General features: G+C 38.2%; 1 protein-coding gene across 1 annotated transcript; it reads right to left on the bottom strand.

Moving 5' to 3' along the window:
- Positions 1-793: 793 nt before the first annotated feature.
- On the bottom strand, positions 794-1,621 carry LOC105382779. The gene has a single exon (XM_048631736.1). The coding sequence runs from the start codon at positions 1,619-1,621 to the stop codon at positions 794-796; it is 828 nt and encodes a 275-aa protein (XP_048487693.1).
- Between the last annotated feature and the right edge of the window lie 14,073 nt (positions 1,622-15,694).

The raw sequence follows: 15,694 nt of genomic DNA, 5'->3' as shown, positions 1-15,694 counted from the left end.
GTCGCGGGGCAAGCTTAAGAGTATAACCTGAAATTTTTGGAGCACAAAAATCCTGTCCTTCTTTCAACCAGGTTTCATTAAGCGCGAGTATATCAGGTTTATGTTTTTCAACCGTTACTATCAGCTCGTGTTGTCCAGTATTTAGTGACCTAACATTTAAAAGTGCTAGTTTCAAGTGTCTGTCCTTCTTTTTAGTCATCGTATATGAACTTGGAATAGCCATAAACTATAGCAACGCACAAAAGACAAAACCATAAGACATAAATACAATGCATATAATATATGTAATAATTTATTAAAATGGATAAAAGATAAAATCGGTATAAAAATAGATCAATTGAGTAAAAAATAAATAACAGACTATAATTAATTATTACTGAGTTGGATGAACAAAAGTAAAAAAGGTCGAAATTTATTGGTACAACGTTCAAATAATGTTTTTTAACCACTTTTGTGAATAATTTACACACATTTAAATTAAAATTACAGTAAAACAGATTTAGTGAATATAGAAAAATAAGAAGTAACACGATTAAAACAAAATAAAAACAATACATCTCGTTACACAATACTTCTGCATTATAGGTATGTACGTACGCAACCATTATTATCTCTGTAGCCATTATCAATGCAGTGCGAAACACATCACAGATACAGTTAAACACACAAACAAGTCCTGTATATATTATAAAAAATAATAAGAATTTAGGTTTTAAAATAAGCAGTAACATCAACATATTTATAAGAGGGGAAATGTACAGCATAAAAATTATCTAAAAACACTAAACTAAGCTTAAAGTTCTTTTAGGACCGTAGCATCCTTTATATATATAGTACCGGAAGTTTCCTTATCGTCCTTTTTGACAAAAACCCTTCCATATTTTGCCCAAACGTGTTTGTAGTTAAGTTCTCTAGCTGCTTTCCTAGCCAACGCGAACAGGTGCTTGCATTCGGGCGCAAGGTGCTCGGCCACATACACTCGTGTAGGCGCGCCAGGCACCCCGAGGTGCGTGGAGGTGAGCGGCGTGGCGCGGTGCTCTCGGTTGTAGGCTTTGAATGCAGTCAGAATAGTGTCACGCTGCCGCTCCGAGGACAGGGTCACGAGAATGTTGCGAGGCCTCTCCGCTGACTTTTCTAGCTTAGAGACTCTACGAGTAGATTTCACTTCAGCATCAGTAATAGAAACATTAATTTCTTTGCCCAATTTGTTGACTATCTCAAATAGATTCTCAGCTTTGTTCTCCGGCACGCACTGTATTTCTAAATTTTGACTTCGTGAAGACTTTTCCAGTGAGACAAGACGTCGCTCTAAGTTACGCATTTCTGAACTCATTTTAAGGTTTTCAGATTCCAAATCTTTTATAGTAGTCTTTGCCACGTTCAGCTCCTTTCTTAAATCACACTGCTCGGAAGATAGGAAATCAGTTGTAGCTGTGAATTCTGACTTTAAATTCTCGATAGCGGTATTTATTTCGCTCTTAATAGTTACTCTTATATCGTTGGCCAAGGAGACTCTGAATGACTCGAAGAGGCCGTTTATTTGGTCATAAGTGATGGGTGCGGACTGTGAATGCTGTGTTGTGTTCGCGACTTCTTGGGAGGGCTCCTCATCGCATGACATGCCAAGAGACGGAGCATGAACTTGTCGGACGGGCGTGTTGTCTTTATTATTGCGACGAGTTACGTTAATGCAGGCCGGACATTTCCAAGTATTCAGTAGGCTGGTTTTATTTTGCATATAATGAGCTGTTGTCATATTTACACATGCATGGTGATATATACGCCTACAGGCTTTGCATTTAAGTAGTTCTGTATTGTTTACTTCTAGGCGACAGGCTATGCAATTCATTGTAAATCAGTTTGATTGTGCTTATTTTTAACAGAGCTTTTCGAATAATAAATTTATCGTTATCGCCTGTGGCAGTGGAGAGGGCGGGGGATGAACGAAGGGTGGAAATATTATTGTCCTAGCTGAGTAGTAATCAAGGAGCACGCAGTGTTTGAAGTTGTGGTACTTAGCTATTCGCGTCTCTTCAGGCACTCAGGAGCCGCTTGTATTCGTGCGGTAGTGAGAGAAAAAGTACTTAGGTAATTAACCTTTGCAAAATAATTTTGATTTATCTACACTTAAATCACGCACAGTATAGTTTCAAGACACTTGTTCAGCTCAAACTTTGATTACTGAATGTACTATTTCAGTTCAGTAGTGAAATCACAGAATTTAAAACCACTTTTCTGAATCAAATATTGGGAACAAACAACTTAGCTGTGTTTTCGAATTACTTATTAATTCACCGTAATAACACTTTCACTGATGGCTTTTGTACCAAGAACAATAGTGCACTTAAGTTTGATACTGAAAGTTAATTTATTTTGTAGCTATTGAATTTATAATACGGAGCGTTCAGAACTATTTGTTTACGAAAAGGCGCCACCTGGCGGAAAAAAAAAAAGTTTCTGCAAGGGCCACGTTGTATAACTAAAGATGCTCCGACACTAAATGGTAGTATATAAAAGCTACTCTATGCGGTGGCTACTCTATGCGGTGGGTGCTCTGTGCGGCGGGTACTCTCTGTGTCGGGGTACTCTCTGTGTCGGGGTACTCTGTATACGCTCGTTTAATTGCTCCTTTGAGCTTTGTCTCTACGATGCACTTTCAAACCGCTTTGCTTAATTCCGAATCAAAAGCCACTTTACTTACTTACTTTGTTTTATCTTTGTACGGTTTGTTTAACATTATCCAAAGTGCAAACAATGGTTAGTTAAATTTACCTTGGATATATTTAAGCTTTGCTTTTTAGGCAAATTAGTCCAGAATAAGTAATGTAAGGAAATTTGTGTCAGCATTTTTATCGGAACGATTCTAATTTGGTTTTTCGTTTAAAAGCAATCTGGAGTGCTTTTAATAGTTAGTAATCTGGTTATCTAGGCCTCGAGCCGCCACATGCAATCGCACATTCGTGGAAGTTTACAACTGGCTATTTGCAGTAAGTGGCCGCGGGTCGATGCCGACCTGGTTTCAGCCGAGTCCTGAAATAACGAGGTATTCCGGGAAACGGAAGTGATTGCTGGACTCACTTCTACAGGTATAAAAAATGTAATTGTGGTGGTGGAGCCTCACGGTATATCTACAGTTATAATATCTACAGACTTTAATCCTAATCCTAACTAATATTATAAATGCGAAAGTAACTGTGTCTGTCTGTCTGTCTGTTACTCTTTCACGCCAAAACTACTGAACGGATTTGAATGAAATTTGGTATACTCGTACATACGGTCTAGACCCTGGGAAAGAACATAGGCTACTTTTTATCCCGGAATTCCCACGGGAAAACTTTTTAAGGCATTAATAGTAAATTACATCTGCAACAAATATTTATTTATATCTTTCAAAGATTTCCCACAATAACAAAATATTTTATCAAAATTTATATAGATTTCGTATAACACAAAACGTATAAATCAAAGGATTTATTCATCTCGCTGTTTCGTAATGACACAGCGTTGTTATCTTTATATCTGTTCCGCTCCAGTGATTTTAAGACTCATATTCTCATTGAAATGAAGAATTTACGTGAGCGTGTACGAGTATGTACAGTGAGATGAGAGTTTACGTAAATATTACGTATTTCAACATTTATATTGCAAAAAATTATAAAATTATACTCTGAAGTTTGATCTTAATAATTATGGGTGGTCTGAAAAGTTTCCGACCTAACATAGATACAAGATTTTTTTTCTTAAAATTTATTTTTATTCTTCTACATAGTCTCTCATATAGTAATTAGGCGGCACCAAAACTCGGATTTATTGCGCCTAAACTGCGCCAACAGAGCATTGGAAATGTTCATTCGAACACGTCGTTGGTCTGAACGTTAGCAAACGCGGCAGCCAACGCGCGGGCAGCCTTCTCATGCCTAAATCTTGATTTAATATGTGACAAACACGTTCTCTGGACATTTTCATTGCCTCTGCTATGTCTCTCACTTTAATTCGGCGGTCGTCTAACACCATTTGGTGAACTTTAGCGATGTTATCGTCAGTAGTTGCAGTTTTTGGACGTCCCGAACGTTCATCATCTCCGAAGCTCTTACGGCCACGTTTAAATTCGGCTGCCCAAAATTTTACGGTGGTAAATGACGGTGAAGAGTCCCCGTACACAGAATCTAACTCATCTTTGATTTGCGTAGGGGCATTCCCTTTCAAAAACAAATATTTTAAGACAACTCGATACTCGATTTTTTCCATTTTCACAGAAATGCTCACATCGACTCACTCAAACGACTGTAAAATAAAAACCGGGCGTCAAAAATGGCTGAAACTTTGAGGTGTTGCTGTCGAAAGATGCACAATTACATTCCCTGACTTTAATTGATGTGTGCTACCATCTTCACGTTGAGGTCGGAAACTTTTCAGACCACCTACGTACAGGTGAAAGATACCTAATTATATGAATATGGGATCGATCCATTGGTAAAATATTATTCATCTATTATTATTCATATAGTATGTAGGGGTACATTATAACTTTTAAGGAATGTAGAGGCCACAGGCCAACGTTACTGTAACGTTTTGAATTACTTAATTGACTCAAATGTATGAAATAAAATTGGTAACTGCTCAATTAATGAATATCACATAATTCCGACATTTTGTTAATCATGTTACTGAAATTGTTTTCCACAAATGTATTTACGTTTGAACCAATTTATCGCTTTGACTGTTCAATTTGCTATGTTTGTTATATTTAACTGTGCGGGTGTTTGTTTCATACACTGGAAATATCCGTAATTCCGCTGAATTTTATAACACTATGTTGACCTGTTTAAATTAAAATTGAAGAGATTTGGACGGAATTTCCTATAATTGTATATTTATTATTTCATGATTAATTTACAGTTATATCTTACTGTAAGCTACACGAAGTTTCTACGTTATGAAACTAAGGTTTTATTTACTTTAATTTTTTATTCCTAATTAAATTATAAACATGATGGCATTTGAAATTATTGATGTTTTAAATAGTGTTAATTTATTATCACTGAGGTGCACAAAGGAACTTTAAGCTAATGTCGGCATTAAATCTGTTGCTGCCTTGCTTTGACAGTATACGGACCGAAGGAGACAAAAATATGTAGATTTAATGCCGAAGTTAGCTTAACGTTCCTTTATTCAACTTGTTATAAATAAAACAGAAATTGGAACAATACAAAAATTGCAAGTATACGATAAGACATCGGCACCACATAGGTTGCAACAGCTACTAACAATGTGTAATGTCATGAAAATGAAAGTTACGTCACAATTCGATCATTTAACTTTGGTTTCCTATCTCACTATGTATTGTATAATTTTAGCTTAGATAAATGGTACACTATCGTTTAGCCACCCGCGCGGTGCAGTACTTTATACTCCATACATGACGAGTATTGTGACTGTTTCCTGTTACTGGCTGTAAAGTTCCGTGCACACAATACCCCGTATGTCCCGTATCAGGTAATAGCCGGAGCGGCGCCGGCGGCGGCGGTGTTGCGGACGTGAAGGAAGTCGGAATGAGATGGGAACTCATTTAGTTTAGAGGGTTTTATTGTATTGCTTTATGTTTGCGGTTGTATAATGGAAATATTTATTCAATACGATGAATATCAAATCTTCTTATTGTGAGCATTATGATTAACATCAGTCACTTATCAAATAAAAATAATCATAATTATTACGTATAGTATATTACATATAGTATAGTCTGTTCAAGGTTCTGCAATCCCTCCCTGGCATTGCTGCCCTCTCCCCTGCCGTGGTGCCCTGGTACCCTGACGGCCCTAATGCGCTCATGGCCACGCTGCCCTGTGCCCTGCCGCCCTGGAGCCGCCCTGGAGCCGCCCTGGAGCCGCCCTGGTGCCGCGGGGTCCGTGTCGCGTCTCCTCGCTCACAATTAGTATCGATTATCTGCACCCGATGTGTTAGTCTGCCAAGTGCACGCCTGGCACAGTCATGTACACTGCCTACAGATAGTATAACACTATTTTATACAATTAAAGTAACAATTAATATGAATATACCTATGTAGGAATTAAATATGATGTTAGGTATTTAATCCACTTTATTATATACAGGTTAAAATAAAATCAAAGAAATATCGACATCGTCTTTTCGTCTTTACGTCTTTCACTGTCTTTCACTCTCTTCATGTACTCTATGCTTCTCTGTTATTCGTCGTCATGGATACTTCATCTTGCGTTCTGTTCCACTCCCACATATATATTCATATTAACAATAAATATGAATATATATTCATATTAATTGGTGTGTTACTATTTTCGTAACATGTAATAACTGTTTATATTTATATGTAAAAATAAATAAATATCTATGTTAAAAAACTACTTCACTGTTACCTCATTATAACATCCTGCCAAAAATATTGGTATAGATAAATAAAATATAATAATATCTTTCCCAATTTTGCTCCCCTGATATCTGCCGTAAAATTTGTACCTTGCAGTAACGATACTGTTCCCTAGCACTCCTGGCAAGGCCGCTCCCCCCCCCCCCCCTGCGCCCCGCGCCCGCCCCCGCGCGACGTGACCGCAATATCTCCCCGGCTCTGTGCGCCTGGTAGCTGCGAGCCCGGGGCAGGGACACGCGCGACGTCACTAATACGAATACTTAGATAAGAACATACAATATAAAATCATAAAATAGGTACCCTAACTTCATTTTATTCCTCTTAAAATAATACACAACTTATATGTATTATTTTATACTATGGCGAAGAAAGACAGTTTGATACAGAATATACCCAACATGTGTGGAAGTATAACGAAGGGCTGAAGTTACTCCAGAATTCGCGATTGCTCTAAGGAACAAGTCATCTAGTAAAGGTTACAACAAAATGTAGTTGGATCTTACAAATAACAGTGCTACAAATATAACCAAAAACGACTTGGGTATATCAGTCATACATAAATAAAGGTTTCAGTATCAAAAAAAAAACATTAATTCCAAGGAACTTTTTCAAACGAATTGCTACAAAAGCTGTGAATAAGCTTTTGACAAAAAAGAAAATACTCATGATTTGTTAAAAATATCAATTGTATATTAAAAAAAAATACGGAATCATTGAAAATCCAGCCTGAAAAGACCCGGATCGATGCAAAATACTCGTATTTTGTGAAGTTAATGCGTTCAGTTGTGATTAAATTGGCAATTTAGTTTCCATTATGAGGATTTTGATGGCTTGTGATTTTCAATAATGCTTAAATTAAGAATTTAACTAAGCAATACCAGCGAATGAGTGTTCGATCGATCATTCTTTGATTACTAAAGAGTAATCAAAGAATGATCGATCGAACACTCATAGGAATTTAAAATTTAGTTAGGCTAAAGAGCCTAACTAAATTTTAATCCTTTTCAACAAGATTTATTGCTTTAGAAAAAAATGAATAAACCTTAAATGCTAATTCCAACATGTCAACACTTAGTTAATTAATCCAACATTTTACAGCCTATGGTACCATATATATATAAGTCAATGCTTGTACTTAATTTTACTTACATTAAAGTAAAAAACAATACAAAAGAGATACACTTACGAAGATAAGCTTTGTTGTTTCCGCGGAATAAAGCCTGAAACAACAGACACAAAGAGCGTATCACTGTAAGGAGCTTCCCTTAAAAGGTTGTGATGAATAAACGAGACGACAATAGAATAGTAATGTAACGGAGGCGCGATGACGTCACGACACTAGGCGCACCCCGCGAGTCCCGCCATCCCTCTAGCGAACTCTACATACTACAAGAATGCAATAAATAAATAAGCTCGTGTAACTGCTGTTCTATTCTCAAGCGTGCTAGTTGGAGAAACACAACCTATTTGCTGTTCATTTATTTTGTTCGTGCAAAATAAAGTGCATTTCAATAAATTACAAAGATGAAGACAGCTGTATAATACGCGCCCGCCAGAGTTATGTGCCTCACCGGAACTATCGTTTGCAACCCGATTTCGACCGTACTGCCTAGGAATGAAAGTTGAGGATCCCTTATTTTGTGCAAGTTAAAGTTTTAGTTGCAGTAAAATGTGTATTGTAGTGTAAGTAGGAACTGTCGGCGCCATCACTGCAGGAACAACGCCGCGGCCGTCGATAGAACCTCGCCGCGGCTCGAAGTGGTTCCAGGTGACAGTGGGCGATGGCACAGTGAAAGTGTGGGTAATGGGCACCGCAACACTATCGTGTTGAGAGCCCACTTCTTCTAGACCAATGCTTAATGTTACTACATTCACTTTGGTTTTATTGCCTGTACTCATGGTTATTTCATCAATTGAGAAAACATTTCATTAAATTACTTAGTTAAATCATTACTAACGTTTAAATAACTATTCGCTTCCTTATACATTGAGAGTCAATTCTAAAACCTTCACCCTTCAAATACCTCAATTTTCCGGCGCGGCCTCCGTTCACAGTTCAGCGACGACGCGATCTGATTGTGCAAACAAACGACGGAGCACAATGCGGCCCGACGACGCCCGATGACGCCCGACGACGCCCGACGACGCTCGGCGGCCATATCTTAATTACCCTATAATGAGAGCGGCCGAGGAGCGCAACTTATTCTATTATCCTGTTGGGGCACTCACATGGGCCCATGAGTCCCGGGCGCGGACCCATCGGGCCGCGGCGTTGGGAGACACTGAGATGTTGGGCGCTTGGAGTAGTGCAATGAATAACGCGTCGTGTCTTAACTGTATTAAACTCTCTTTATTCAGTAAAATAGTAACATATATGAAGATTCTGGAATGCGCTATGACGTAGACATGTCAATAAAGTCTAGTTTGGCTATCTATTAAATAGAAGGTATGCGACTTGTGACGTATGTTGTTTAGAGATAGTATTACAAATATTTATGGAATGCATTGTACTACGTCACATGCTACACCACCCCCCTAATTTTGAGTAAAAATATTGCAAATATTTTTTAAAATTACACAGACAATGAAAAATGCAATTACAACATAGGTACTTACTACTACTAAAGGTTAAATAATTATTTAATAGTTAAGGATTACATGGTTTTGGATTACATAATAAAATATTCTAAAGATACATTTCGGTTAAATAAAAGTAAGTTCACTTAGTAAGTAATTTCAAATGATTACATGTTAATTTTTTTATAGTTAACAATTTTTTTTTTTTTTTTTAATTTTGGTAAACATAACAGTTATCTAATAACATAATAGAGTACTGCACTTGACCTTTGAATAGATTCCTGTCTCCAAATATGGATTATGATTTGATTTAACTTACAACAGGCAAGATGCAACTATGCAAGATGAAATATGATACGCTGGAATTTATTGATGATGCGAACAAATGTTTTTATTGTAACAATGATTTTGAATACAATTAAATTAATTCCAAGTTAAACAGATAATTTAAATTAAACATAGATAGATAGATATCTAGTATTTATGCCAAATAAAGTACATTATTATTAAATATTAGAACCACATTGTTGACGACTTATTAAAAAAAATACAGTATTACATTAAAGGTTGTCATAACTTTTTCGTTATATTGATATTCTTCAGTATTTATGATTCACTCAGGTATTTTATATTTTTATGATGACTACACGTAGATATACTACGGCCACGTATATCTTTCATCATTGAACTTATAGTCAGTAATTGTGTTTTTATATTATTATAATTCATTGTAACGTCTTTTAACTTATATTATCGAGGTACTTTCCTCTCTTCACATAAACATATTGCAAGCATGCTTTATTTTATCATCATTTTCTTTATTGCGTTATATACCTACACTATTCCTTTATTTAGTGAAACAAAATATATCTGATTCCCTCACGAAGAAAGCTCGTTTCAGACATGATCTGGAATTAAGATTGACACACAAAAAATCTGCGGTAAAGGCGAATAATGGCGTATTTTCTCTTAAAAATGTTATTTTTCATAATTAATCATGAAAATAAATGTCAATTCCGGTAAATTGTTCGATTTTTAAGTAGGTATCTATATTATTAAAATCACAATTTAGATACCCTTGAATCAATAGTAGTATTTTTCCTTGGCTCTATGAGATTTTTCTCTTGAGTTGAGCTTTTGTCATAATCGATAGCAAATAAGCATATTTGCATTTTTTTGTTATCACTAGAAATTTCTAGGCGCGGTAATTATTTAAGTATTTTTTTATTTCTATATTTGCATGTATCATATACACCATGCCTATTATGCGTGTACGTCTATACTATACTACGCTTATATTTATCGCGTCCATTGCGCGTTGTGCACCTTTGCACTATTATTTAATATTTCTTTACTTTCGTGGAAAATTTCTGCATTTCTACACAGTGGATGCTCGATCACACCATGATCAGAAAGAGAGTCCACCACTCTTTATTGAGTTATGCCTTCATCCTTGTATTTATAATTCTTTAAATATTGATAAATAGTCAATATACATATATTTTCTTGTCTATATTAGTGTAAATGTAAACTGTTTTTACGGTTTTGTAAGCCCCTCGTGATTATTAAATGCTATTAAATATTTTTGTTAATATATTTTTTTGCCGTCGTTGTCGTCAACAATCGTTTCTAAAATATATCTAATTATTAAAATTAATACCTTAAAGATCCAATTAATTTATTTAAAAAAAACATAAGTGAGACTACTAAAAAAAACAATTCATAAATCTATTAAGTAGAATAAAAAAAAAAACCTAAAACCTACATTACATTAACGAACTATTTACTTAACTTTCGTCATATTAAGGATGACCAATGGCAAGTTTTCACTTCACTTTTTTACTTTACGCACTGCACTCATCACGTTACACTTTGACGATGACATCACTGCACTGCTCGCATACGTTGTCAACGCATCACGCTGATTCACATCAGCCATCAGACCAGTCTCCCTGCTCCGTCTGTCTCCAGCTCCATCACCAGCCGTCAGCTCCATTTTATTGTACTGCTCCAGACTCCAGGCGCCATCCAATTATGCTATTTATTTATATTAACTTTTATTTTTATTTTTCACGCACTCCAAAATTATTTTTTTTTAAAGGATTTTATTTTCATTTATTTATTCCGACACATAACGCGTGTACTTTTACGTTCGAGTGCAACCGGCACTGCCGCGACTCGGTCGCGTCCTGTCACGGTCGCCATGAGATGTTGGGCGCTTGGAGTAGTGCAATGAATAACGCGTCGTGTCTTAACTGTATTAAACTCTCTTTATTCAGTAAAATAGTAACATATTTATATGAAGATTCTGGAATGCGCTATGACGTAGACATGTCAATAAAGTCTAGTTTGGCTATCTATTAAATAGAAGGTATGCGACTTGTGACGTATGTTGTTTAGAGATAGTATTACAAATATTTATGGAATGCATTGTACTACGTCACATGCTACAGACACATTGCCTATTGTGTATGCGGAGTGGAGGATCCTGCTTTATGTAAGTATTTAAATTGTTCTCTTATATTTTAAGAGAAGGACACTAAGGGGACAAGAAAATCTAGGATCATCTTTACAGATTAAAATATGATCACTCGTACTGTTTTAAAATGTTAAAGTAGTACTAAAAGTACAATAATTTATATACTGTAAAATAAGAAAATGAAACCCCACTATGTATGTTAAATTATATTCAGTAACCCAATGGGCTGGCCACGTAGCCCGCAGAGCCGACGACCGCTGGAGTACAAAGGTTCTGGAGTGGAGACCCCGTGTCGGCAAACGTCGTGTCGGTCGCCCCCCAACCCGTTGGTCTGATGATCTGCGGAAGGTAGCGGGAAGCCGCTGGATGCAGATGGCGGGTGACCGTTTGGGGTGGCGATCGTTAGGAGAGGCCTATGTCCAACAGTGGACTACAGAAGGCTGAGAGAGAGAGAGAGACAGTAACCCTATGGCTTAAATTAAAAAACCTAAGGGACCCTTAAGGACAAATATCGTCACTCATCCAAGGACGGTTGCCCGTTAAACAGTATCTATCACACTTTAGTGTCCTCTCTCATTTACAGCAAGTATCGTGGGGGTTAACTGCGCTCGTAAATCGCGGCCGCGGCCGTCGATAGCAGATGAGTTACACCCTGGGTCATGCCATGAGGCCATGCGGGGACCGCGCCAGGACCGCTATAAGGACATAGAAGCTAAAAAACATTGTTGTTTGGCGCTTCGTCACATTCATACTTTTTACTTTGTACCTACTGCCTACTTACTCGTTATCGTTAATAAATAAGAATAATAAATTCCCGATGTTTTCACATATTTCCGTCTACTTATTATAATTGTTATAACACGGTGTTTATTGAAGGACTTTACAGAAATTTACATGCGGTTTGTCTTTATCAATATTGCGCTGCATATCCTAGATCCACGTATGGAGGTTCGCGCGTCGACACAAACGAGCTCAGTATTCAGATCTCGACGCGAATGCACATTCATTATCACGCGGATACCACCACCTACACCAGACACGTGTGTGTGTGTGTGTGTGTGTGTGTGTGTGTGTGTGTGTGCAGCGAGCCCGGGTTCAGTGCCGGCCGGGTCAGCGCCGGGGTCAGTGTTAAGTTACTCAACTCATTATTTCAGCTCCAATATTGCTGCCTGCTGTAATCTATTTCCTAGCGTTTAACTAAATATGCAGATTCATTCAATGAATAATTTTTGTAAAATACATCTGAACATTAAATCACTTCACATAATTAAATCCGAAAACTTTCTGGACAATGATTAAATCCAAAAAGACGCAAATTAACAAAATGCGGCTTCAAAAAGATGGTGTAGAGATACCAGAAGAGGAGGTCGCGCAGGCGTTTGCAGACTACTTCCAGTCAGTGTACGACCCCGCAAGACCAGAGCTGAACGTAGAGCGCGCTAGCTCTACCTGCAGCGCAGCGGACGGCGGCGGCGGTGCCCGAGTACACATACCAACTCTCGAAAAATTACAAATTCTACAGGCGCTTAATCGTCTTCCCTCTAAACAGTCAATAGGTCCCGACGGTATCCCACCATTTCTTGTTAAGGATTGTAGTAGGGTTTTCGCCTCTCCTCTACACTACCTATTTAACATGTGCTTGGAAACAGGGCACTACCCGGATGGTTGGAAGATATCCAAAGTTTCTCCAATTCCGAAAGGTCAAATAAGCGAGGACGTGCAGAAATATAGACCAGTTGCAGTTCTCTCTACATTCCCGAAAGTGTTTGAGTCCGCTCTACAAGCGTGTATTTTGAAACAGGTAACGCCTCAACTAGCGGATGCTCAACACGGATTCCGGCCGGGACGAAGTACTAATACCAATCTACTGGATTTTATGTCCGTGGTGGCCCCAGCGGTGGACTCTGGACTACAGGTGGACGTTGCTTATTTCGACTACCGGAAAGCGTTCGATTTAGTCGATAATGACGTCCTACTGTCGAAATTGGCAGCAATCGGCTGCACCCCGCTAGTGCTAAGTTTTTTTGCTAGCTATTTGAAGGACAGACGTCAAGTGGTCGATGTGAACGGATGTCTATCTGCGCCGTACTATACGCATTCTGGCGTGAGTCAGGGAAGTAACCTTGGGCCCCTGGAATTTCTGATCCTGATCAATGATCTTCCAAAAACAGTGGTTAACGCCGAATGCTTGCTATTTGCAGACGACCTCAAGTTGTTACGGATTATAACCAATGTCGAAGATTGCGATTTCCTGCAGAATGCAATAAACATGGTTTTTGATTGGAGTAGACTAAATAAGTTGCAGTTTAACGTTGATAAATGCGAGGTTATGAGCTACGGCCGAAGCAGGAACCCTATGCTCCACGAGTACAGAGCGGGGGCTGCCCCATTGGCGCGAGTCTCTGCCGTGCGAGATCTAGGGGTGGAGTTTAGGAGTGACTTGACGTTCCGAGATCATATTATTGGTACATGCAAGCAAGCGTTCCAAAGACTTGGATTCATCTTAAGGCGATGTCAGAGCTTCTCCAATACCGGGGCCATCAGAACATTATACAATGCCCTGGTAAGAAGTAAACTCGAATGCAATGCAATCGTTTGGAGTCCTCACCAGGAGAAGTACACAGCGATGTTGGAACGCATGCAGAACAAGTTCACAAGGTTCTTGTATCTAAAAATGTACGGTGTTTACCCATTCTACCCCCTCATGTACCCAACATTGTTTGTACTGGGAATGGTTGGGTACAATAAACTTGAAGTGAGAAGAAACGTAGCCCTGGTCATATTTCTTACAAAAGTAGTTCGTGGATTGGAATACAGCCCTAATGTGCTGAAGCTATTAAAACTAGTAGTCCCAAACAGATTGTTCCGGCGCCGCAAGAACAGGATGTTCGAGGTGCCGCGGGGTCGCACGGCTCTGGTCAACAGCGCACCCCTTACTAGAGGCATTCGCCTGTTAAATATACTGGCTGATGAGGTCGACATCCTGGTTTGTACAATGAACCAACTCGAGAGAGCAATAACCGCGTTCCTATGCTATGGAAATCCAAAGTAGTACTGTGTAAATATTAAGGTTATAATTTATTATTTTGAGCAATGTTATTGTGTTGTGGTTATATTTATATTGAAAATGTAATTTGTTATTTTTATATTTGTATAATGAAATTTAATGTAATGTAAATATTGTAATTATAGCATAAGTCAAGAATGTCGCATTGGTGTAACTACTGTTAAGGCATGTCTTTTGTAAATAAATAAATAAATAAATAAAAAAATAAACATGTTATTATGTTATTTCGTGTAGTAACACTATTTGTCACCGTGGTGAAATCGCTGACTGCAGACAGTGCCTATGGTGTGCTGATCGCCTAAAAAGAACAGGACCTGTCATGAGTCACACAAAGATAATCCTTTCATGGACCCCAATCTTAATAAAAATTTAATCAGTACCTTGATATCAAAAACATTACCCTCCTCCTTCGGCAGCCGGGTAAAAACCAAGCTACATGCTACGCGCTGCTACGAGCTACGATATGCTACGAACTACGACTTGCGACGAGCTACGACATGCTACGAGCTACGACATGCTACGAGCTACGACATGCTATGTGCTACGAGCTACGCCGTGCTACGAGCTATGACACGCTACGCGCTACGACATGATACTAGCTACGACTTGCTACGACCTGCGAGATGCTACGAAGTATGATTTATATTATGTTATGGAATAAATATACTAAAATAATTGTGCTTTGCTATCTATCTTTATCTAATGGATGACCGCTGACCGTGTCATGTGTTGCTTTAACCTCAATTGCAAAGCTTGCTACAGTGATCGTAACTGATCACGATCACTGTAGCAAGCTCGACTACGGACGCTACGACAGGTACAAATTCGTTAAACGGTTTTGTTAAATAATTGACTTTAGCTTAGCCTAAAATGACTTATAATTTATTATGTCAATAACATAAATTAGTGGTTAAAGTAGTCTATTGAAGGCGCGGTCGCCCCCCTGCTCCCCGCCTCCCCCTCCGACCCCCTCGTCTCTCACCTTTGAGTCACATCGCCTCAAAGTGAGTTCAAGCAGCGACTTTCTTCACAAATCACGAGACTCCTTTCAACGAAACTTTAATAATTAAAACCGGAATTTCGAAAGCAAATGTTTGTGCTTTGGCATTTAAAGCAGTCAAATAAGTCATTACTAACTCTATGCAGTAGTATGCTATACGGATGC

This window comes from Plutella xylostella, chromosome 29, assembly GCF_932276165.1.
Source record: "Plutella xylostella chromosome 29, ilPluXylo3.1, whole genome shotgun sequence".
In the NCBI taxonomy this organism is placed as follows: Eukaryota; Metazoa; Arthropoda; class Insecta; order Lepidoptera; family Plutellidae; genus Plutella; species Plutella xylostella.
This window is presented reverse-complemented; position numbering and strand designations above follow the sequence as displayed.

What these genes read in the sequence shown, in the direction of transcription:
- LOC105382779 (XM_048631736.1), bottom strand. Translation starts at nt 1,621, where the DNA reads ATGTCATGCGATGAGGAGCCCTCCCAAGAAGTCGCGAACACAACACAG.